This window comes from Phascolarctos cinereus, unplaced genomic scaffold (assembly GCF_003287225.1).
Source record: "Phascolarctos cinereus isolate Bilbo 61053 unplaced genomic scaffold, phaCin_HiC Scaffold_4;HRSCAF=312, whole genome shotgun sequence".
NCBI classification, from domain to species: Eukaryota; Metazoa; Chordata; class Mammalia; order Diprotodontia; family Phascolarctidae; genus Phascolarctos; species Phascolarctos cinereus.
The window spans coordinates 480763468-480786398 of NW_027555847.1; the positions used below are offsets into that span (position 1 = coordinate 480763468).

Sequence of the window (22931 nt, forward strand, 5' to 3'; positions counted from 1 at the left end):
CAGAGTCACACAGCCAGTAAGTGTTATGTGTCTGAGTCTGAATTTGAACTCAGGTCCTCATGAATCCCGGGCCAGTGCTCTCTCCACTGAGCCACCTAACTGCCCTCCCCTCCCCTTTTTTTAACAAGGACTATTTGTAAAGATAGTGATAGCATTCATTTAGCATCAGCTACATACAAAGCACTGTGGATCTGAGTAAATAAAGATAAAATATAAAAAACCATCCCTACCTTCAGGGAGTTAACATTAAAAGAGGGAATACAATATTTACACAGATAAGTAAATAAAATAGAATTTGTGCATAGAAAAAGCACTAAGGCTTCCTAAAGGAAGTGGGTCAATGAAATCTATTAGAGTATGTCTTTTGAAGGCTTAAGAGTTGAATATAAAATTTTTAAGGGAGTAATTATTTTAAAATTTTTTAGTTTTTTCACAGATGGCATAATTTTTGCCTTTCATTTATTTCTTCTGTTGTAATCATATTGTTAATCTCTTCACACAGGGAAATCTTTTTTAAGAAATCGTCTGTTTAGGGGACTCGACTCCTGGCCCCCTTCTTTTTGTGTATGTATGCATTTTCTTACACATTAAATTCTACAATTTTGAACATATTTGGCATTAGGGAAGAACCTGATGTGGAAACTCTCAATAAAATTATGTGGCAGATTTTAAAATAGTCGCTATATGCATAATGAACTTTGTGCTTAAAGGCATTTTTTAATTTAGCTCTTTAAAAGAGTCAACTGATACAAGTCTTAAATTTTTTTCATAATACTATTATCAGGATTTTTCTTGGTATTAGAGGGTATCTGGTTATGGTCTTTTGGAAAATTAAGGAAACTATATACCCTAAATAATGCTGTAATATGTGTATGTATCTATATATATTTGTATGTCTATAGATACACACACATTTAATATAGGAATGTATGTGAGTTATAAAAATAAGATAAACAAGACAAGTGAATTGACAAAATACAGGTTGTATGATCTCTAATAGATAATAGCACCATTATGTTGATTAGATAGTGCTTCAGAATCCTTTGTCACCATATATCACTGATAAGGCCTTTTTAAAATACTGTACTATAAGATCAAAATTAACTGAGACTTATGGTGAGTCTTAGCAATTTCTATTCAGAAGAATAACAGAAAATTGAACTCTTCAATAGAAAGATTTAGTGTCTAACAACTTAATTTGATTACATTGAAACCCATCATATGTATTGATTTCTGCTTTTTAATTATGTTTTTGTCATTGTTCTATGCCCGTATTACATTTCTATGTAAATTGTCTTGTCCTCAGACTCGAAAGCCTCGGAAATTTGATGGTGAACTTCCAGATATTTCCTTAACTGATCTGAAGTTTCTGCAGTCTTTCTGTCCTTCAGAAGTACAACCATTACTCAGGTAAATAGCATCACTGTGCTTGATTTTATGTATTCATTTTAATGTTTAAATGTTCATTTGTTTACCATACTGAATTCTGGGTTGTAGTTAGTGAAATTATTAGGAAGATAATTGTAGAAAAAACAAAATACTGCTTCAAGATCTTCTTTAGTGGAGTCCCATGGATTTCACTGGAGGAATACCAAGTTAATTAGGCAGAAATGTAGCTCAGTATGAGAAATAAAACCAACTATCAGATCAGTGGTCTACCCTTAAAGAGCTTTTACACTCAGAAGATAAGTGTTCTAAGTATACCTACTTAGCTGTGCTTTAGTACTTTACCTTGATATTTTTAAAAGATTCCTGATACTTTAAAAAAGAAGGTTTTAATGATCTAATTTATCACGTGTTTTTAGTATTTCATTGTCATCGTCATAGAAATTTATAGAAATTTAAAATAAGAACTCTTCTTCTTCTCAGGGTTCCATTACTTTGTGACTTTGAACCTCTACACCAGCATGTACTTGCGCTACATAATTTAGTGAAAGCAGCACAAAGTTTGGATGAAATGTCACAGACCATTACAGACCTACTGAGTGAACAAAAGGTAAGGGTTTTTTTATTTGGCTTATTTGTGGATAAACATTAAGAATATGTTTTTTTAATTGAATTCTGTTTTTGTTTTCCTTTTTTACCTCTAGGCTTCCATGAGTCAGACGTCCCCACAATCAGTTACTACACCAAGGATGGAAAGTACAACAGGAATTACAACTACTACCTCACCTAGAACTCCTCCTCCACTCACTATTCAGGATCCCCTGTGTCCTCCAGTGTGTCCATTAGAAGAATTGTCTCCAGATAGCATTGATGCGCATACATTTGATTTTGAGACAATTCCTCATCCAAATATAGAACAAACCCTTCACCAAGAATCTTTAGATTTAGACTCTTTAGCTGAAAGCCCTGAATCTGATTTTATGTCAGCAGTGAATGAGTTTGTAATAGAAGAAAATCTAGCATCTCCTAATCCCATAAGTGACCCACAAAGTCCAGAAATGATGGTAGAATCACTCTATTCTTCAGTTATCAATGCAATAGACAGCAGACGCATGCAGGATACAAATATGTGTGGTAAAGAAGATTCAGGAGACCATGCTTCTCTAAATGTTCAAATGGAAAAATGTAGAGCTGTTGCCCAAGAGTCCCAGTTCAATTTACAAAACATAAAAGAAGACCTGTGTCACTTCAGAACACTTGTGCAGAAAGAACAGTATGATTTCTCTAATTCTTTAAAATGTGCAGCTGTAGAAATACGAAATATCATTGAAAGAGTAAAATGTTCCCTGGAGATAACACTAAAAGAAAAACATCAGAAAGAACTGCAGTCTTTAAAAAATGAGTATGAAGGTAAGCTCAATGCGTTAATAAAAGATAGTGAAGAAAGTGAAAAAAAGATTAAAAAATTAAAAGGAGATTTAGTAGGTCTTGAAGAGGTTTTACAAAATAAAGATAATGAGTTTGCTTTGGTTAAGAATGAAAAAGAAGCTGTCCTGTGCTTGCAAAATGAAAAAGATCAGAAGCTGCTAGAGATGGAGCATGCAATGAAGAACCAAAATTTTGAAATTAAAGAACTGAAGCAATCACGAGAAATTGTGTTGGAAGACTTAAAAAAGCTCCACGTTGAGAATGAAGAAAAGTTACATATCCTTAGGGCAGAGCTTCAGAGTTTGGAGCAGAGTCACCTGAAGGAACTAGAAGATACCCTTCAAGACAAGCACACGCAGGAATTTGAAAAAGTTTTGAATGACCACAAGGTTTCTTTAGAGAAATTAAAAAAGGAAAATCAACAAAGACTTGATCAAATGCAAGAATCCCATGCAATAGTTGTCCAGGAAAAGGAACAACAGTTACAGGAGTTAAAACTTAAAGTTTCTGATTTGTCCGACCTGAGATGCAAGTTAGAGGTTGAGCTTGCTTTGAAAGAAGCAGAAACTGATGAAATGAAAATATTATTAGAAGAAAACAAAGCCCAACAGCAAGAAACCTTAAAGGTCCTCATTGAAAAAGAAACAGAAAACTTGAGATCAGAGATAAGCAAGTTAAACCAGAAGATTCTGGATAATAGTGAGGACTACCAAATAGGTTTAGCAGAGCTGAAAACGCTAATGACCATTGAAAAAGATCAGTGCATTTCAGAGTTGGTTGGTAGACACGAAGAAGAATCAAATTTGCTGAGGGCTGAACTAAACAAGGTAACATCTTTACATCAACAAACTTTTGAAATTGAAACTAAATTGAAAGAACAAATAGTGGAATTGCAGAGTAAGTTGGAGTTGGAATTGAGTATCCTTGAAAAACAAAGCAATGAAAGAATGGCCCAGCAAGCAGAAAAATATGAAGCTATTATCCACAAACTTGAGGAAGACAAAGAGAAAATAGTTATGAATCAAGAGCAAGACAGAGAACGACTCGTTCAGAAGCTTAATTGTGAAAAAGAGGAAGCTGTTCAAGTTGCCCTTAAAGAGTTTGAGTTACAGAGAGATGCTGTTGAAAAAGAACTGTTGGAAAAAATTAAACATCTTGAGAGTCAAATAGCCAAAAGGTAAGAATTTAGTTTCCTGAAAGTGTTTATAATTGAAGCTAATAGATTTATATCTCACTTTCTCTTATACTTATGGTTTTTATATGATCATATGCCCTAAATGTATATGTTAATCTTATAAAATTTCGGTGTGTGTTTTAACACTGTTAAATAATCAGTTATTTGGGCTGATGTTTCGAATCATTCTGTGTAATATCCTTTTAAAATTAAGAGGATAGACTGAATGAAAAGTACTTTGTGTGTGCACATGTGTGTGTGACTGAAATCACAAATTTCAAAATATTTTAATTTCAGAAATGTAGTTTTTTAAAGTCTGCATTTCTGATTATGTGTATGTTGTAGTTTTCCAGGTTTTTTTTCTCAGTTTACTGTAGGAAAATGTTGGGAAGAGTCATTTGGTTGTATAGGTCAAAATTTGTGTTTTAACTGGTATATATATACTACTGTCTAGTCATTAAAGGAGTTTATAATTTTAAACAATAATGTAATGAACATTTAGGAAGTATCAGTGTCAGTATCAGGGTCAGTTCTCAAGCTTCATGTAACACCAAAAATAGCTAATATTTATATAGTTATATTAAGGTTTTCAAAGGGCTTTACATAACATTCATTATTTGGTCTCTTGAATCTTTGACATGCAGCCTGCTGTGGTGTAGCTCTTTTTGTTAAATATAATTTCATTTGTGAACCCAGTGTTTCACAACTGTGTGTACTCCTAGATTATAGTATTAAATGTATTATTTTAGTGTTTTAGGATTCATCCTAAATATAGTATATAGAGAGAATTTCTGGTGGCTCTATTATGAGGCTTTACATGTGCAAGTTAAAAGTGCCCAAAACCTTAGGTCACCTAAAGACTATGGATTTTCCTTTTTTGTATGTTCTGTCTCGTATATATACCAAATACAGTGTATATTTCTCTGAAATAACTGTCAGTATGCGCCATTTAACATTGCCTTGACCAATATCATTTTGCAGTAAAGTCATAAGTAATTCTAATCACACCCCTTTATAATTTAACAATCTTATCTTCGCTTTTTTCTATTTACAACCCATTTCCATGAAACCAACTATATCTTGTAATATGTTTTGCCTAATGTCATGTTTTTAGGGAACCAGTTAATGATGTTAGTTAAGCAGGGCATGCCTTTACTTTGGAACTTTACTTTGAAATACCATTGTCATGTGACAATCATGATATAATTACACTGTCAAAATCATAGCTGTAAGAAACATATGAAAAATTTATAGCACATCTATTCATTATTATATGTGTGCAGTATATAGATGTTTGTACTTAATAGAATTAATAAATCATCTGTATATAAAGGAATTGTATCATACACAACAGCAAGTTAAGAGCTTCTCATGTCTTCAAAGCCATATGTTTAAGGAATGTGTTCTTCATTTGCCATAGTGTACAGCTAATATTGTTCCGTGTTCATTCACTTATTTCTTCATTGTCTTTCATCCTGCTCATCACCCAAATTCAGCGTTTTTGTTTCTAAATGCCAAAACTTTACTTCTGGTGCTAGAAAATAAGGTCTAAACAATCAAGGAAAATAACATCATCCTCTTTTTAAACATTGACAAAGTGGTTTGAGAAAAAAGATGGTTCACTTTTCTGTCCAATATGTCCTCTTCACAAATGAATGCTCATTTTAAAATTTGTACCTGTAAGATATTGTATCAATCCTAAAAGTTACTATTTCTGTTTTGAGTGTTGTTAATAAACCATAAAATTCACATTTTTCTTACAAACTTGTGAACTTGTGATTATAAAAGGCTAATTAGATTCTTCATTGTAATTTTATTTCAGGCTGAAACCTAATTATTTACCAAAGGAAAATATCTCCATTTTTTTAAAACTGAAAGTTAGTGGGGAAGATAGCATTTGACATGCAGAAATTTCATTTTCATCCTTAGAAAATGTGCATTTTTCAAAGTTGAGGTGCGCATGTGTATAGAATTGATTCAGAATTTGTAGCTACATAGTATACATTCAAAATGTATAGCCAATATACATTTGTGTCAGCATCTTTCAGAAATGAATTTTAGAAGCCATATTATTTAGAGAATTTTGAGACTATCATAGAAGCTAGAATTTTCTTTTTTTCTTTTTGTATCCCCAGTGCTTAATTAACAAAGTACCTGGCACATAGTACTCACGATAAACTTTTATCAACTGAATAATAAAATATTTAGAATAGAGCTATAGTTTTGTTTGTAACATATAAACAAAATAGTGTTGAAAGTGAAAGCACTCTGAATTCCAGTTAGATTATGACAAGGGTCCTCAACCAGTAGGCTTTTAGCATATTACTTAAGATCTTAAAATCTTACATAGTTGTCTAAAAATAATGGCTCCCATTTTATGTAGTCTTTTGAGGTGATTTCCTCAACCACCATGAAGAGTATTATACCTGTCTTGTAGATGAAGAAACTGAAATTTATGTAGGGTTAAATGAATCCAAAATCATGCCTACTTCCACTGTACTACTTTGCCACTTCAGTCTCCAAGCAAATGCCATTTCCTTACCTTATTTTCCATATATTACTTGGATTGCCGTTAGGGAGGGGGAGCATAGTTAGTAGCAATAGTAGCAGTGGAGACTTCACTATTAGAATGTTACAACATTATTTTTTTCCTGCTTAGAAGCATTGCTAGAGTACCCCTCCGTGCCTTCCTTTCCCATTCTACCAGCCTCCCCCCACTGATGAAGTCTTCTGGGAAATAAAAAGCCAGTCTTAAACAGTTAAGAATCTGAACAGGGTAAAGGTACAGTTTGGGTCTATACATTGTTTCTTAGATCCAATCAGGTATTATGTACTAGTACAAAAATAGCCAAAGACAGGCAGATTTTTTGTTTTTGTTTCTTAGAAGAACATTCAAGGAATGGTATAACTGGAAGGAACTAAACAGAACCATTGGTCAAACCTTCTCATTTTATAGTGGAGAAGCTAGGGGTTTGAAAGATTGAAGGGCAATTTTCCTAAGGAATGAAAGCAAAACCAGTGAAGGAGATTGTGAAAAGTGCACAACATAGGCTTGAATGGGCTAACATAGGCTTATAGGCTAAAATCATCTTGATTTTATTACAAACTAAATTAAATTATACCATGCATAGATTGGTCCATTTTTTGGAGCTTACGTGAAACCATAGTCTCTTTCATAAATGATTTATCAAAGAGATTCCCCCACCCAACTTTATTGAATTTGAAGGTAGTGTCCCTTCTGCCCCTCTTTTCTCTAAAGGAAGGACATTGAAGTGTCAAGGGATTTTGATAGAATAGTAGTTCTCAACCAGGGATCTGGAATTGTTCTTAAATTTTTTTAGCGTTTAAATGTAATTTATTTCCTTTGTAATGATACATATTTTATACATTTAAAACTTTCTGAAGATGGTTCTGTAGGCCTCATATGTTTCCAGAGGGATTCATGACACAAAAATTTGAAAGGTTGAAAGCCTTTGTGCAAGCAAGAGGTGTTTGAAAAGAGCATTCACTGAATATTTACTGATGCCTGCTTTGTTCAAGACAGCACCCTTACCTACTGAAGAGAATACAAAGAAGAAGATACTTGAACAACCAATTTTACTACAATAAATTTGAAAATACCCTTCATTCCTATGGCTCTTAAACTCTAGCTGCATGGTTATGGAATCCTTGAATTTGAAAGATGGAAGGGACCTCAGCACCCATCTAGTCCAGCCCATACAAGAAGGCTATCCCACTGTCATCTCCAGGCTCTGCTTAAAATACCTCCAAGGAGGAATAATCTACCCTGTCTTGACACAAGCCATTGCCCCTTTGGGGCAACATTAAGTGTTAGGAAGTTTGGGGTTTTTTAAATTTTTTTCCCTGACATCAAACCTGACTTGATCTGGAGTCAGTAAAACCTGAGTTCAAAACTGGCTTCATCTTACTGGCCTTATCTGCATGAACTTGGGCAAGTCATTTACCTCTGCATCAGTTTGCTCATCTGTAAAAATAAGATAATGGCACCTACCTCCCAGGGTTTTTGTGAGGAAAAAATGAAATAATATTTATAAGGTACTTTATAAACTTCAGATTATTATTATTTCTCCAATGGTAAAATAGTGATAGTAGTATGTTGAAAATCGACAATAAAAATAGGAAGCTTTTCTCTGTATCTAAAAGATGCAGTGGAATTTGATCATGGGATCATCACTTATTGGTGAGGGCATTTTCTTGGATTAATATGATTACTTATCAGATCATGATGTTTCTGTTTGGCTTAACCTCTAGGACAGAACTTTGACAACGGTAAGTAGAAGTAGCAAGGTAGACAGATTTTGGCAAAACCAGAGTTCATATCATTAGAGCTTCCTAAAACTGGAATGGCTACTTTGTGAAGTAATGAGTTCACTTTCAAAGGAAGTCTTAAGGCATAGCCTAGATAACTACTAGCTGAGCATGTTCTGAAAAACATGTTTCAGAATGGAGAGTAACTTTGAACGTTTTTTAGTCTGTCTTTCTGTGATTTGAATATGCCACAAACTATACCCTCTTAGCTATGGTGACATTGCTGTATTACTCATATAATGTCCTTGCAATTGCTTTTTCTGTAATATAGGAAGCCAAACTTCATATTGATATGTTCTTACTCAGGCATTCCTATGTTTGAGGGGAAAAATTATCATATATTATCACTCTTATTCTAAACCTATTGAGTTTCTAAGCTACATTAAGATCATTGAAGTATTTAAGAAGTCAGTTCATTAATTTAATAGCCTGTTTTCAATATTATATTCACTTTTAAGTCCTCCCATTGAGCATACCAGTGAAGATTCATCAAGTTTAGTTGCTGAACTTCAAGAAAAACTTCAAGAAGAAAAGGCCAAGTTTTTAGAGCAACTTGAAGAACAAGAAAAAAGAAAGAATGAAGAAATGCAAAATGTTCGAACATCTTTGATTGCAGAACAACAGGTAAATTTGTCTTTCTTTTCTTGACAGTTTGTAGGGGGTAAACAGCAGCAGGATTTGCTGTGTTTGTATTGTGTGTAATGTGTAGTATTTGCCTGTGGAGCCTACATTATTAGCCTTGTCCTCTTAAGACTTGGAAATGATAATGATAATATTCAAGAGGTCTAACTGAGGAAGTCTTTAGACTGTGTTAGGACAGTGATGCAGGAAGTTCTCGAAAGATCTAGTAGAAAAATTGATTTCAATTTAGGAAATGATAGGACAAGATCAGAAATCATAAACATACCAAAAAGCATGCTAATAACTTAATTTGCTGGTGAATAATTTTGAAGGTATTGTTTTCACATAAATTGAATCTATTAGATTGTTATTGATCAGGATTAACTATTTATTGAGTACCCTCATGACCCTCATGAGTGTACTCACATATGGAACACTGTCCTGGGTACAATGAAATTCTTTGTGATCTTCCTGGAAATATGTCATACTTTGAGTATTTATTATTTCATTCTTTGTACATGTATCCCTAGTGTCTAACAAAATGCCTAGCACATAGTAGTTCTTAATAGATAGTTGCTGACTCTTTGAGCCCTGATTAAAACATTGGCCTGGAGTTATGCAATTCAGCAACTTATTTAAACTCTCTGGGTTTGTAAAAGATGGGTTTTGACTAAGTGATTTCTTAAGGTCCCAGCCAATTCTAAAATTCTAAATAAGTTGGCAGTTTTCCTTTTAAATTTCCACTACTTTTATAAGTATTTTGGGGGAGAGATTGAGGTGGGTGATGAAGTAAAGGTAAAGTGATATTTAGCTTCACTCATAACTACAGTTATCCCTTCCACATTGTGGGGTTAAGTGCGTGGTGCCCTCCGTGATCTGGAAAATCCTCATAAAATTTTTTGGCTCTCCCTTCATACCAGAGAAGAAGTCTGAAATTTTTTTTTCTTTTATGGGGTATTTACAGTAAGTACCACATTGTAAAGTTTGGGTGGGTTGCCATAATACTATACATATATTTTATGCATTTTTGAATTTCTAAAATTTTTCTGTCTTCTGCTGGCCTTCACATGTTATCTGTGGGTTCTGCAAAACTCCCCCCAAAATTACCATTTAATTTTTTATGCTGACCCGACCTGAAATATATTGAAACTAAGATGGGGAAGGGATAACTGTTCTCTACTTTGGTAGAAAGTGCACTGGATCTAATTTTATGTCCTACAAATATGACTTATTGTGTAAGAGTGACATGTACCAAAAGTTCCCCAGGATTTTCTAAGCAAAGTGTGCTTAGTAAACTTTAAAGCACCATGTACATTTAAGCTGTTGATTAATGTCTGAATTTGCATAAATGTAGTAGTCTTTACTATAACAATAATAACTAACATTTATGTAGTGCTTACTATATAACGGACTTTATGCTAAGTGCTTTAGTCATTCACCATTTTCTTTCCCATATCAGATGTTTTAACCTTTCTTAAGGACAGACCTTTCCTGTTGGAAAAAAAAAGTCTGATTTTTATAATTGGAATAGGACACTCACATTTGTATCATAATTTCTACAACTTTAATAAGTTTCAAAAGGAAACTGGCATTTTTATTTGATGTTAATTTCTAAATAAGAAAACTCTCAAATGGATCTGGGATCTCATTGCTTTGGTTAATTCCTCCAGGAATGAACATCACAGCCCGTTAGTCCCTACTGCATTCTCTGTACCTCTTTTCCATATTCTCCCATATCCCCCACAGGGGTTGGAGTTCATCCTTGTTGGAGGCCTTCCCTGCTTTCTCATGGAGCGCTTGAACTGTGTATTTGTCATTCCTTTGCCTTACTATGTAATTAGCCCATCATCTGTTGCAGTCATTTCCCTGATATCTTTATTTCTGTTCTTTGCAGTTTTTCGGTGGTTATAATTTGCAACCTGAATACACCCACAATGTGCATTTCCATTGCTCTCTCTAGTACTTATTTCCTGTCCTTCGAAGAATGGTGTTCCATAGCTTTCAGCCATGCATCAGTAGAATATTGTTATTAAAGTGTACCTTTCTTTCTAAGAGAAGCTTAGTTTTCTGAAGGGAATCCAGCTCACTCTCCTTCTGAAACTCTAGGCCCAACTTGTTCTTCTGTAAAATCTATCCCAGATGTACATACTAATTGACGACAAACATTCTTTGTCCAAATTTGATTTTTCCTGTGTTGATCATCAGGCCAAACTCTTTTGAGTAGTTTTGAATCTTTTCCAGGACTTTCTGCAATCTCCCAAGGCATTATGGAACCAGTACACTGTTAGCTGCAAACTAACTATCTGGAGTACCTTATTCTCCATAGGGGAACCCTTTTACAGTTTGTACTCTGCATTGTATAATAACCTTCATCACAGTGGTGAAAATCTTGGGGAAGCATTTATCTCGCTTTTTCATGTCTTGCTTTATATGAACTGAAGGCTATTAAATAGTGTCGTTTCTATTGTTGTATCTTAGGAATTTTAAATGATTTTGATGTATGAGTGGGATATACTTTATTGGAAGAGAGCCTTTTGTTTTCAGATTTTTCATTTTTATTTTAATTTTTCATAATTATAAACAAGCATCTTGGAGCCTATACATCTTTCAGTTGCAAAATGGCAAAGATATGTTCTATTGTAAATTATTATTTATAAAAGCCAGTTTGTTTTCTATTAATAACATCATTGAAGATGCCCTCAATTCATGTGTAAATGAGTCTTATAAGGATTTTATATATATGTCAAAGTAAGGCATGTAGCTTGGTAGTTAGATAGCTTAGTCACCTTTTCTTAGTATTAATGAAGTGTGATATTTTTTTACAATGCTGTGGTATCTTCCTCTGAAGATACCTTGTGAATTGATTCTTAACATCCTCACAGTTTGGTCATCTCCAATTTGGATTTTATCTGTATAAATTTGGTCCAGTCCAACTGCTTTTCTTATCTATTTTTTTCTCTTTTTGCCTTTTTTACATCCTGTGATAATTATACTTGATTGTGGAAACAATTTTTTAAAATCTTTATAGATCTTTCCCTTTTTCCTTCTGTTTGTTGTGTTGCCATTGTCATTCTTGAACACCCAATAGATAACTTTGCTTACTATTTCCAAGTTTTCTTTAAACTGCTTTTATGCTCCACTGTTTTGGTATGAATGAATACAGATGCATGAAAAGCATTTATCAAGCGCTATGTGCTACTTGCTATACTAAGCACAAGGGATCTGATACCTACCTTCCAGGAGCTTATATTCTAATAAGAGAGATGACATAGTGGTAGCCGGGGAAGGGAATTATTGTCTGGGAAATTGCAGAGATAGTGAGTGGAACCACAGGGTGTTCCATTGACAGGCCTTTTCCAAAGGCAATAGTAGGGTTGATTTGATGATAGGAGTAAGAGATGAAAGGGTAGCAGGCATGTGGTTATAGTGACAGGGCAGAATATGGCCAGATGAAGAGGAGGAAACTTGGTTCCAGGGAGTGCCAAGGAGAGTAAGCTATTAATGCAGATGATCATTCATTATCCTGTTTTGCAACATTTTACAAGTGAGTTTATATTCCAAATTAGTATTCCTTTGGCCACCATTTCTCTATTTTTAGCAAGTTAAGTCAGATATTTGCCAACTAAGGTGCTTTTTAGGTTCTTTTTGTTTCCTTGTTATTTCAGTTGATTTAAAGATTGAACTTAGGTAAACAATTATTATGGTTAATGTCAGTGTAATAAGTCTTCTTATTATTGTTAATTATAATTATATAATTAATTATATAATTTAATTGTAATTACTTGTTAAAATAGTTCAATGTTGTATTGTTTCAGTTATATGACTTTTTTTTTCTTATTCTTCCAGCATTTTGTTAATTGTGATCTTGGCTCTGACAAGTCAGTGACCTAACTGTATACAAATGGGCTGATTCGGGGATGTCTCCCACATCAGTTAAATTTTTCTTGTGTGCTAAAATATAATCAGTTTTATTTTTGAGTGTGGCCACAGCAGCAAACTTGAGTCTGCTTTCTGAGAACCAAAGTAGTTTAGTATGCAGAGGCTTATCACTGGTAGGTAGGCTAGCCGATGCCCACTTTTGCTTCTTCAGTGATGGTAGCATAATTGTGGAAAAGAGGGCAGAGGATGCTAGGAATTACCAAATATTTTGAAGTATAATTAACAACAAATTTAAGACACCATTGGATTAAGTTTCTCACATTTATTTTTCCGGGTACTTTTTTGTAAAGTTAATTTGCAACTTTTAAAAAAAATTATGTTTTCTGTCTTTGTGTCTAGACTTAATTTCAAGTCATTATCATTTTTTTAATCCTAGACTAATTTTAACACTGTTCTAACAAGAGAAAAAATGAAGAAAGAAAATATAATAAATGATCTTAGTGACAAATTGAAAAATACAATGCAGCAACAAGAACGAGATAAAGGTTAGTCACATTTATTCTAATATAATATTTCAGATCACTACTGTAGTGATCTTTTGGTTAAATTTAGAGCATTTTTTGAAATGCAGTAAGTGTTAGTTTATTGATTGACTGTTTTTATTCTTTTTATTCAGATTTAATTGAATCCCTTTCTGAAGATCGAGCTCGTTTACTTGAGGAGAAGAAAAAACTTGAAGAAGAAGTAAATAAATTACGTAGTAGCAGTTTTGTTCCTCCACCGTATTTAGCTACAGCCCCTGAATTTTCTGGTGCTTGTGCACCTGAACTCCCTGCTGAAGCAGACAGATTAGCCTCAGAAATAGCAGATGAAGGAAGAACAGATTCGGCAATGGAAACAAGCATGATGTCTGTACAGTGAGTATTCGTGTGTGTGTCTATGTCCTCCAACATAGCTAAACTCTTGTCACCAACCAAATCTTTGCAGAGAGTTATCTTAGAACACAGAGCATAACAAGGAGAGAATTTTGTAAGCTATAAAGAAAAGAAGGCCATATTTTAGCTCATGATACTGACAGGATACAATGAAGACTTCAAAAATAATTACAAGCCCAGTGTAGTTGAATGTTTTGGTGGCTTGTTTCAATACAGGAGACACAAAAGGATTAATATTAATACAGTAAGACACACTTTAGAGTTAACTAGGACTGGAGATATTACTTAATATTAAGCTACCATCTTATTCTTTGTTGGCTTTCATTCATTCAGCACTATACTGTACACAAAATATGTTTAAGCTATAAAAGCTTGTTCTTAAAGGAAATTTTTAAAAGGACATAATTGTGTAAAGCAAAGAGCCATTTTGTCATGTGAAAATAATAACATGTTATTTATATGGTACTTGAAAGATTACAAAGCCCTTTGCTCATAACAGCCCTGTTAGGTAATAATCCAGCTATTATTATTCCTATTTTAAAGATAAAAAAATCCAAAGCTCAAAGAGGTTGAGTGACTAGGCTTTCATTAGACAACTGGAGGCTGTGTCCTCAGCATCTCTATTGATATTGTTCCTATGTTACAGCTGTTTTCTGTTCTGTCAAGTTTGGTACATAATTATTGTCTCTCTTGCTTTTCAGTTTAAATCACATTTGTTTAAATTTGCAAGAATTCGGACAAAAACTCTTTTTGCCACCTCTGATACAGTGTGTTCCAGCCCTGGCAAAAAGGCTGTCTTACCTCACCTACTATTCAATTGACAGTCCAGAAATACAAATCTTGTTCTCAGATATCATTCTCTTAATCAGTTGTTCACCTCTGAAATTTTCTTCTCTCAAAGCATCCATGCCTATCTTCATAAACAGAAGTGATGAAAATTTCCCCTTCATCTCTAAGGACTTCATTTTCTTGATAAAATCTTTTATTTATAAGTGGTGCTTTCTGGGTTTCTGATGGCAGTATATAAATTTTTTCCCAACTAATTACCTAAAAAGCCTAGTAGACATGTGTTGGGAGATTTCTCACTCTGTCTGGGATCTTTAGCCCAAGAAGACAGCAGATCTCATTATTAATGGTAGCTAAATAAATTGACATCTCCTTATGCCTCAGTAGGGAGTTTGTCTGGGTTATGGTTCTGCATTTGTTGTTGAGGATTATTCAGAGATCAGACAGGGGCTCAAAGAAACAGTCCTTTTACTAAAAAGCATGTTCTGGTACCCTCAGGAAAAGTAGTTCTCAAGAAAGTTAAAAACAGTTCAGAAAAATAAAAGCAGATAAAAGATATCTTTCACGTAGGTTAAAAGCAGTTGGCAAGATTCCCCGGGTTTCAAGAGCTCTCTGCCAAAGTCTTAAAAACTGCCTTTATATACTTGTCCAAAGTACTGAGGTCGGTCTGCCTAGGATCATGGTTAACCCAGAGTATCCAGGGTCTGCAGTACAACTTCCTTTCTTGAAATTATGTTCCATGGTGGTGTGGGAACTTGGCTTACCTCATACCTCCCCAGTTCTACCAGTATCCTGATCCACAATGGAGTCTACATTCACCATATCACTTCCCATCTTTTTTGGAGTCTTACTGTTTGGATGATTTCTTTTCTGACAGCATCTGTGGATACACATCATGAATGTTTGGAAGATAATACAACTGCTTACTCCTAAAAAGATCAAGGTCTCCCTTCACAGGTCTATTCCTTAGCTTCAAGAATTCAGTGATCATCCTTCTTCCTTTACCACTTGCTTTACATTCTTGTGTCTTCCATCCTCACACAAGTTGAGCTTTCTGTCTTATCTTCAGATACTTCTGTTGTTGTTGTTGTTTTTACCCTTCCACAAGAAAGATTTCATTCTGCATGATGACTTGGAGAGTAAAAAGGTATTCCTTAGAGCTTTTGCCTTCTCTTCTTGACTGGGGGCTAATCTATACTTAGAGAAGGGTTTCTTAGCCTTGGATCTGTGAACTTCTTTCTTTTTTTTAAAAAAAATACCATGAAAATTGTACCATGTAATTAGTTTCCTTTTATTTTTTAACTTTATGCTTATGTGTTTTACAATATTATGAGAAGGCATTCATAGGCTTTACCAGAATACCTAGGGAGTCTGTGACACACAAAAAGGTTAAGAATCCTCTAGCTAGAACCTAGATAGCAGGTATTTGGCAGTGGCAAAAAAATAAACATACAAAACTTTCTCGGACTTCCATGCTTGTTTGATTTAGAGTCAAGAAGAAACCTTGGTTTGAAAACCACAATATTCATTAGTTGTATAACTTTGGGCATATTATTCTTAATGTTTCTTCATCTATAAAATAGAATAATAATATCTGTACAGATTGTTGTAAATGCCAAATGAGATAATGTATGAAAATGTTTAAAAATTCAAGTGCTAGATAAATGTTATCGTGATTATCATCTCAGTTCTCTGTCATTCTTTTTGGTGGCTCTTATTGCCAACATCATTTCCAAAATTGCCTTGGTAAGCTTCCTTTCAGCATACTTTCAGGGCCGTAAATAAAGCCCTTTTTTTTTGTTCATAGTGCCTTTCTGCCATTTTTCCTTTGATGATGCTGGCTTGCCTTTCATGTGCAATTAACAGCTTCCTGCCAAAGGCTCAAAATATGCAACATAATGAGAGCACAGATGTACCAAAATTGGTTTTCTTGTGCTTGTTAATCATTATTTCATGTATTTGGTTCTTTTATCTTTTAATAATTTTTGGCAGATCTTTTGGGTTACTGGTTTTCAAGTTATTCTTTATAGCATTCTGTGTTTCTTATGCCATGGATGCAGGAGTTTCACTATTCTAGTTGTTCTCCCTTGGATACTCCCCAGATTATTCTTGTCTTTCTCCAGCCATGGTGCCAAGCCCAGTACTCCATACTCCAGTTGAGGTCTAACAAAATACGAAGGACAATCACTTTCTTATTGCTTCTCAATCCAGATCAGGATCACATTCACTGTTTTGGCTCTACTGAAAACTGCTGACCCACTGAGCTTGCCACACTTGAATACTTTCAGTTCTTTTTCAGACCAAACTGATGACTCCTAATCCTCTCTTTTGTACCTGTGAAGTTGATTTTTTTTAAACAAATAGAAGACTTTATTGAATTTTCATCTTATTAGATTCAATGCAAAACCCTAGCCTGTCAGAGTCATTTTGGATCCTAAACTTTGTATCTCAGTATGTGAGCTTTCACTCCTGACTTGATGTTTAGTCTGTAAATTTGATGAGCATGCTTTCTCTGCCTTTATCCAGGTCGTTAATAAAAATAATAAAGATGGTCAGTCAGCTAGCATTTATTAAGCACCTCCTATGTGCCAGGTACTGTGCTAAGCGCCTAGGGTACAAATAAAGGCAAAAGACAGTCTATGCTCAAGGAGCTCACAGTATAATGGGGGAGACAAATGTTAACAACTATGGGGAAGGCACTAAGGTTAAGGAGGACTAGGAAAGGCTCTTTGCAGTAGTTATGACTTTAGTTGAGATTTGAAGGAAGCAAAGGAAGCCAAGAAGTAGTGACAAGAAGGGAGAGAATTTCAGGCATAAACCCTGTTTGGTATTCAGAGCACTTCATATTCTAGCGTCCCCCAAATGCCACCTTTCCACTCTTTGATCTGAAGACACTGGCCTTCTTGCTTCATCTCCTGAATCTGTGGGTTTTTCACAGGTTGTCTCCGAGGCCTGGAATGCTCTCCTTCTTCATCTCTTCCCTCTGACTTCTTTCAGATCCCTGCTGAAATCCCATCTTTTACCAGAAGCCTTTCTTGATCCCCCTTGATCCTGCCCTTTGTTGATTATTTCTGATTTAAAAGTGATTTCCTTAAAAAGCAGGGACTGTCTTTTTCTTTCTTTTTTTTTTGCCCTTCTTTGTATCATCAGTGTGTTAACATTGTAACTGCTTAAAAAATGTATATTGACTGACTGATTTGTATCCTTAGTGCCTAGCACATAGTAGGAGCTCAGTATTTGTTGATTAATTGATATACTTTATCACATTCTTAATTAAAATCTTGTTAAACTAGATTTTAAACAAGAAAGGATTCTAGAAGCCACCTATTCTGTTACAGAAGAATTGAAACCTCAAAGGATTAAATGACATGCCAGTAGTCAAATTTGAATGCAAGAAATATATTTAGTCTTACATGAACTGATAAAGTCATCCCAACTCTTTGTAATAACCACTCATCTTTATGGATAGTCATCAGCCGTCTTTTTATTGATCTTTTCATTTGTTTCTTCTCATGGAAGCTTCAGTGGGTGTTCTTGTTTAGCTCACCTGCTAATCATCATCTAGCTAGCACTATTACTGACCCGGCCACACTAGGGAAATATACATACGTTCATACATACACATACACATCTTTCCATGTATATACATAGAGATCACTAGAATACTACAATTGTTAAAACTTAAACAGTTGAATTCTGGCTTTATACACCAGACATGTTCATTCATTCAAAAGGAAAATTAAAATGAGATAAATGCTATCAAGGTATTTAAATAATATTAAGATCTAGCCCCTTAAATTTCAGGGGGAAATAGTCTTCATTTTGTCATTAAATTTTAAGCTGTAAATATAGGTAGCATATTCCCAGAACAGGATATATGATAGGGAAGGTAAACATTCCAAATGTAATAACAAATTCATGATTTATTGATCACTGCATAAGTTTGTCATGAACACCAAAACTCTTCAGGATTTGGGAAAGTATTTAATATCCTTGTTCTTCTCCACTTGTGTCTTGAGTTTAAGTGGCAAATCTTAAGCTCTTCTGCATTTTTAATTTAAAAATCTTCTTTTGAAAGTTGATATATTAAGAAACTAAAAGAATTTTAGAGATGGCAGTTGAAGATAGCACTTAACTTTGAAATAGTAGAATTATTTCTTCATAAATTCTCTTTTTTTCCCTTAGTGAAAACATTCACATGTTGTCCGAAGAAAAACAAAGGATAATGTTGTTAGAAAGAGTAAGTAACTTTTTTTTTTAATTCTGAAACTCATTATGTTCACTTTGAGACATGCCTGGGTATTCATTAACAGGTTTTATTCCATAAATACATTTTCATTTTAAAGAATCTATCCATATTATTTGCATTTAAAATTTAATTGTATTTGTTCTGTTTTTTTTAAGGGTCTAGTTAACATTTTGAGGAATCCAGTCTTTTTACTAAAAAAGAATAAAAGACTTAGTGACTCAGATAATCTTTATGATTTTGAATGCCAGTTAATGAAGGTGCATATCAGAGAACAAGATCTGAAATCTTTACACATTTCTTACTTAATGGCAGTCCTCTGTTAACAATTTTATAAAATAGAACAAACACTACATATTTGTTTTAAATGTTAAATTATATTTATCTTAGTTGGACTAAAAATACAAAAAGAGAATAGCAGTTAATTCTGATAACAATTATACAACTAATGTTTCTCAGATAGGAATAAATTTGAATGTCTGAATAGCATCTTGAAGTTTGGCAGCTCTTTTCCACTTTCAGTTATGATCAAGGCATTAGGTGTATTTGTTTCTCATATTGTATAGTTTTATAATCAGACAAGCACATGTCTAACTTTTGTAACATAGGTAGGGAAATTCTTTGTCTGTAGACCATCGCTCCTTAATTCGGTAAATATCTTTTTCCATCTGTTGAGTTGACCATCTAATGAAATTCTAGAAATAAAACTGGTAAATATTTTCAAATAGAGCTTAAACAGGTATGTTTTATTTCAAGCCAAGTTCAGAGCATTTTGAATTGATTTCTTTTGGAAAACATCAGAAGGCGTATAGAGCTATTCTAAAGAAAAATTTTTGGACTTTACCTTTCTCAAAGATATGTTATTTGGCTTCCAAGTATTTTATCATTTGGATTGATTGTAAGTTCAGAAAATAAATTGTCATTTGTTCTGCAGACTTTGCAGTTAAAAGAAGAAGAAAACAAGCGGTTAAATCAGAGACTAGTAAGTATTTATTACTTGGCATGTTGATAGCTCTAAAGGTGTCATTATTTTTTGTGCTCTTTTTTTATTACACGAAGGCCACAATCAGTAGTGCCTCTGCTTTTGAGTGCCTTGTTTCCAGTAGTTATATAATGGTTTTTATTTTATTTTATTTTATTCTTTGGTGAGGCAGTTGGGCTCTATGACTTGTCTGGGGTCACACAGTTAGTAGGTGTCAAGTGTCTGGTCTGAGACAAGATATGAATTGAGGTCTTCCTGACCCCAGGACCAGTGCTCTATCCACTGTGCCACCTAGCTGCCCTTAGTTTTTATATTTCTTTGCAATAAATATCTCTCAGTTCAGCAGTACCTACTACATTCAAGTATTCTACTAGTCAGTTGTGATTAGAAATACTATATTATTGAGGATGGGGAAGGGTCAAATATAGGCACAACTAAGTATAATCAATGAATTAGTAAAAAAAATTGAAGTTTTTATACTAAGCAATATTCTCAGTGCTGGGACTACAAGTACAAAAGCAAAAACAATCTCTTGATTATATTATAGCTTATATTTTAAAAACATTTTTATTTTGTTAAATATTTCCCAATTACACAAAAACATTCATTTTTAAAAATTTTGATTTTCAAATTCTCTCCAGTATGATATTGATTATACATGTGAAGTCATGCAAAACATTTCCATATTAGTCATGTTGCAAAAGAAAACACACACACACAGAAAAAGAAAGTAAAGTATGCTTTAGTCTGCTTCAAAGTTCATCAGTTCTCTCTCTGAAAGTAGATACCAGTTTTCATCTTGAATTCTTTGAAATTGACTTGCATGTTGTCTTGATCAGACTAACTTAAGTCTTTCACAGTTGATCATCCTTACAATATTGCTGTTGCTGTGTACAGTGTTCTTCTGGCTTCCCAGGTTTTTCTGAAACCATCCTGCTTGTCATTTCTTATAGCACAGTAGTATTCCATCACAATCCTATACTACAATTTATCCAGCCATTCCCCAGTTGATGGGCATCTTCTACAAATAGATGTTTTTTCCCTTTTCTTTGATCTCTTTGAGAAACAGAACTAGTAGTGGTGTTTCTTTGTCAAAGGGTATGCACAATTTTATAGCTCATGGACCTCTGTTCCTCTTTGCAAATTGTTTTCCAGAATCATTAGACTAGAAGAAACCTACATTCTAATAGAAACAACATGTAGTAGAGTGGTAGCCAGGACTAAACATTTTGGTTGGAAAAGTTGTAGAGATAGTGAGTCAAGCTATAGGCAGAATAAATTATATACCCTTTCCAGTAGTAATGACAGTTGATTTAATTATGCTTCCAGACCTGGAAAAAAAGGAGAAGGTTGAGGGTTCATGGCAGCCAACAGGCAAATGGCCAGGGAATGAAGTAAAGTGTGGCTAGAGTTAGACCTAAATAGAGTATTCTACCAAGGCAACTACTTATCAGGATAATGAGGTCCAAGAGCCGGGATGGGAAGATTAAGTCCTTTTGGGAAGTGTTTCTTGTCCAGGAAGTGTGGTGAGAAAATGACTGGGGAGTGATTTAATGTAGTAATCAATGTCAAAAGGAAAGAATTTGCGTCTGGAGGATACTTAAGTCTTCCTGGAGGAGGAGGCATACCAGCTGGGTTTTAAAAGAAAGTAATATCGACAGAATTGTAGAGAGAATGTGTTCTAAGCATTGAAAATAACATACTTGAGTGCAAGGAAGTTGGAGAACACGTGATAAAATCAAGGAAAAGTCAGTAGTCCAGTTTTCTTAAAAATTTTGGAAGGATTGTGATATGCATTGGTGGAATAAGATAGCCATCTAAGTGAATCCTGGGCCCTTAAAGTATTGAAATGTTGTTGTCATATATGTATAACCATCCTGGACAGGAGGATATAAAATTGACACTATTATATACATTCTTACATAACACATACATACATACATACATACATACATACATACATACATACATACATACATACATGTGAGTGTGTGTGTGTGTGTGTGTGTGTAATTTTTATCAGACCCACAATTTGTTTTACCTAAAGCATTGTACCTGGTAGTAGACTATATACATACACACACACACACACAAACTGTATATAATCAGTATCAATATTTTATAGAGAAATTCATGTGCTCCTCATTCCCTCATTTAAAAAATTTAGTCATTTAACTGTTTGTATGTGTGTATGTATATAATTTCAAAGCTTTTTAAAAAATGTATATTAAGTAATTTCCAATAGAATACTGCTTCTGACTAATATTGAATAGAGAAACATTTAAGTCTTATATGATAATCACTGTGCTAAGCACTGAGGATACAAATACAAAATAATTTCAGTTATAAATGATATAGGTCATCTACAGATAAGAAAAGTGAAGCCCAGAAAAGCTAAGTAATCATATAGGTGAGGAAATCAAATGTATACAGATAGAAAGAACTACAGAATCTGAGATGAAAGGGATATTACCAGCATCTAGTACAACCCAGGGAATGTGAGCTGCTTAAGAGCAGGTTCTTATCTTAGTTCTATTTCTAGCTCCAGTGCTTAGCACAGTGCTTGACTCGTAGTAATCACTTAATTTTGTCCATCGTGGAAAAGGTCCTGTCAACAAGAGAAATGTGAATTATAAAATGTTTCTCCCAAAATAACAATTTTATTCCTTGAATGTATGCTTAATATACTGTTTTCAATTGTTTCTGAGTAGAAGTTCTTTTGCTATTGGTAAGAACACTTTATAGGATCATAGATCTAGACCTGGAAAGTAGGCACTCTCTACTCTTAATTCCATAATTTTATAGATAAGGAAACTGAGGTCCAGGGTGGTTTGCCACCCTGATTTGCCAGCATGATGCATATAGTAAGCAAGAGAGCTGGTATTTGAACCCAGATTCTTTGATTAGAGCCAGTATTTTTTCACCATTCATACAGCCCATTTCTAAAATGCTTGAAATTTTTTCTTTTCTTCAACATTACAGTTTCTTTAGAAAGCATTTTTATGATTTAAAGTGAAATTTAAGCTCAGTTTCCGTTTAAGCTTTTACAAATTCCAAATTGAAAGGATCTCAAGGGTAGAATATCTTTCATATATGGTATCCCAAAAGTCTTAGCATATTTTTAATCGATTAGAGCTGTTAAAGCATAAAACATCACAAGACTTT

The 22931-nt window shown here is 34.0% G+C and overlaps 1 protein-coding gene across 2 annotated transcripts in view; it reads left to right on the forward strand.

Moving 5' to 3' along the window:
* Nucleotides 1-22931, forward strand: part of RB1CC1 (RB1 inducible coiled-coil 1) — a 59307-nt gene that overhangs the window by 26537 nt on the left and 9839 nt on the right. For both annotated transcript variants that reach the window (XM_021005897.2, XM_021005898.2), the window contains exons 11-19: nt 503-564; nt 1307-1410; nt 1870-1996; nt 2091-3991; nt 8776-8941; nt 13254-13362; nt 13494-13734; nt 18724-18778; nt 19719-19766. In XM_021005897.2, the coding sequence (XP_020861556.1) occupies nt 503-564; nt 1307-1410; nt 1870-1996; nt 2091-3991; nt 8776-8941; nt 13254-13362; nt 13494-13734; nt 18724-18778; nt 19719-19766 (2813 nt within the window). The remainder of the gene's footprint in view (nt 1-502; nt 565-1306; nt 1411-1869; nt 1997-2090; nt 3992-8775; nt 8942-13253; nt 13363-13493; nt 13735-18723; nt 18779-19718; nt 19767-22931) is intronic.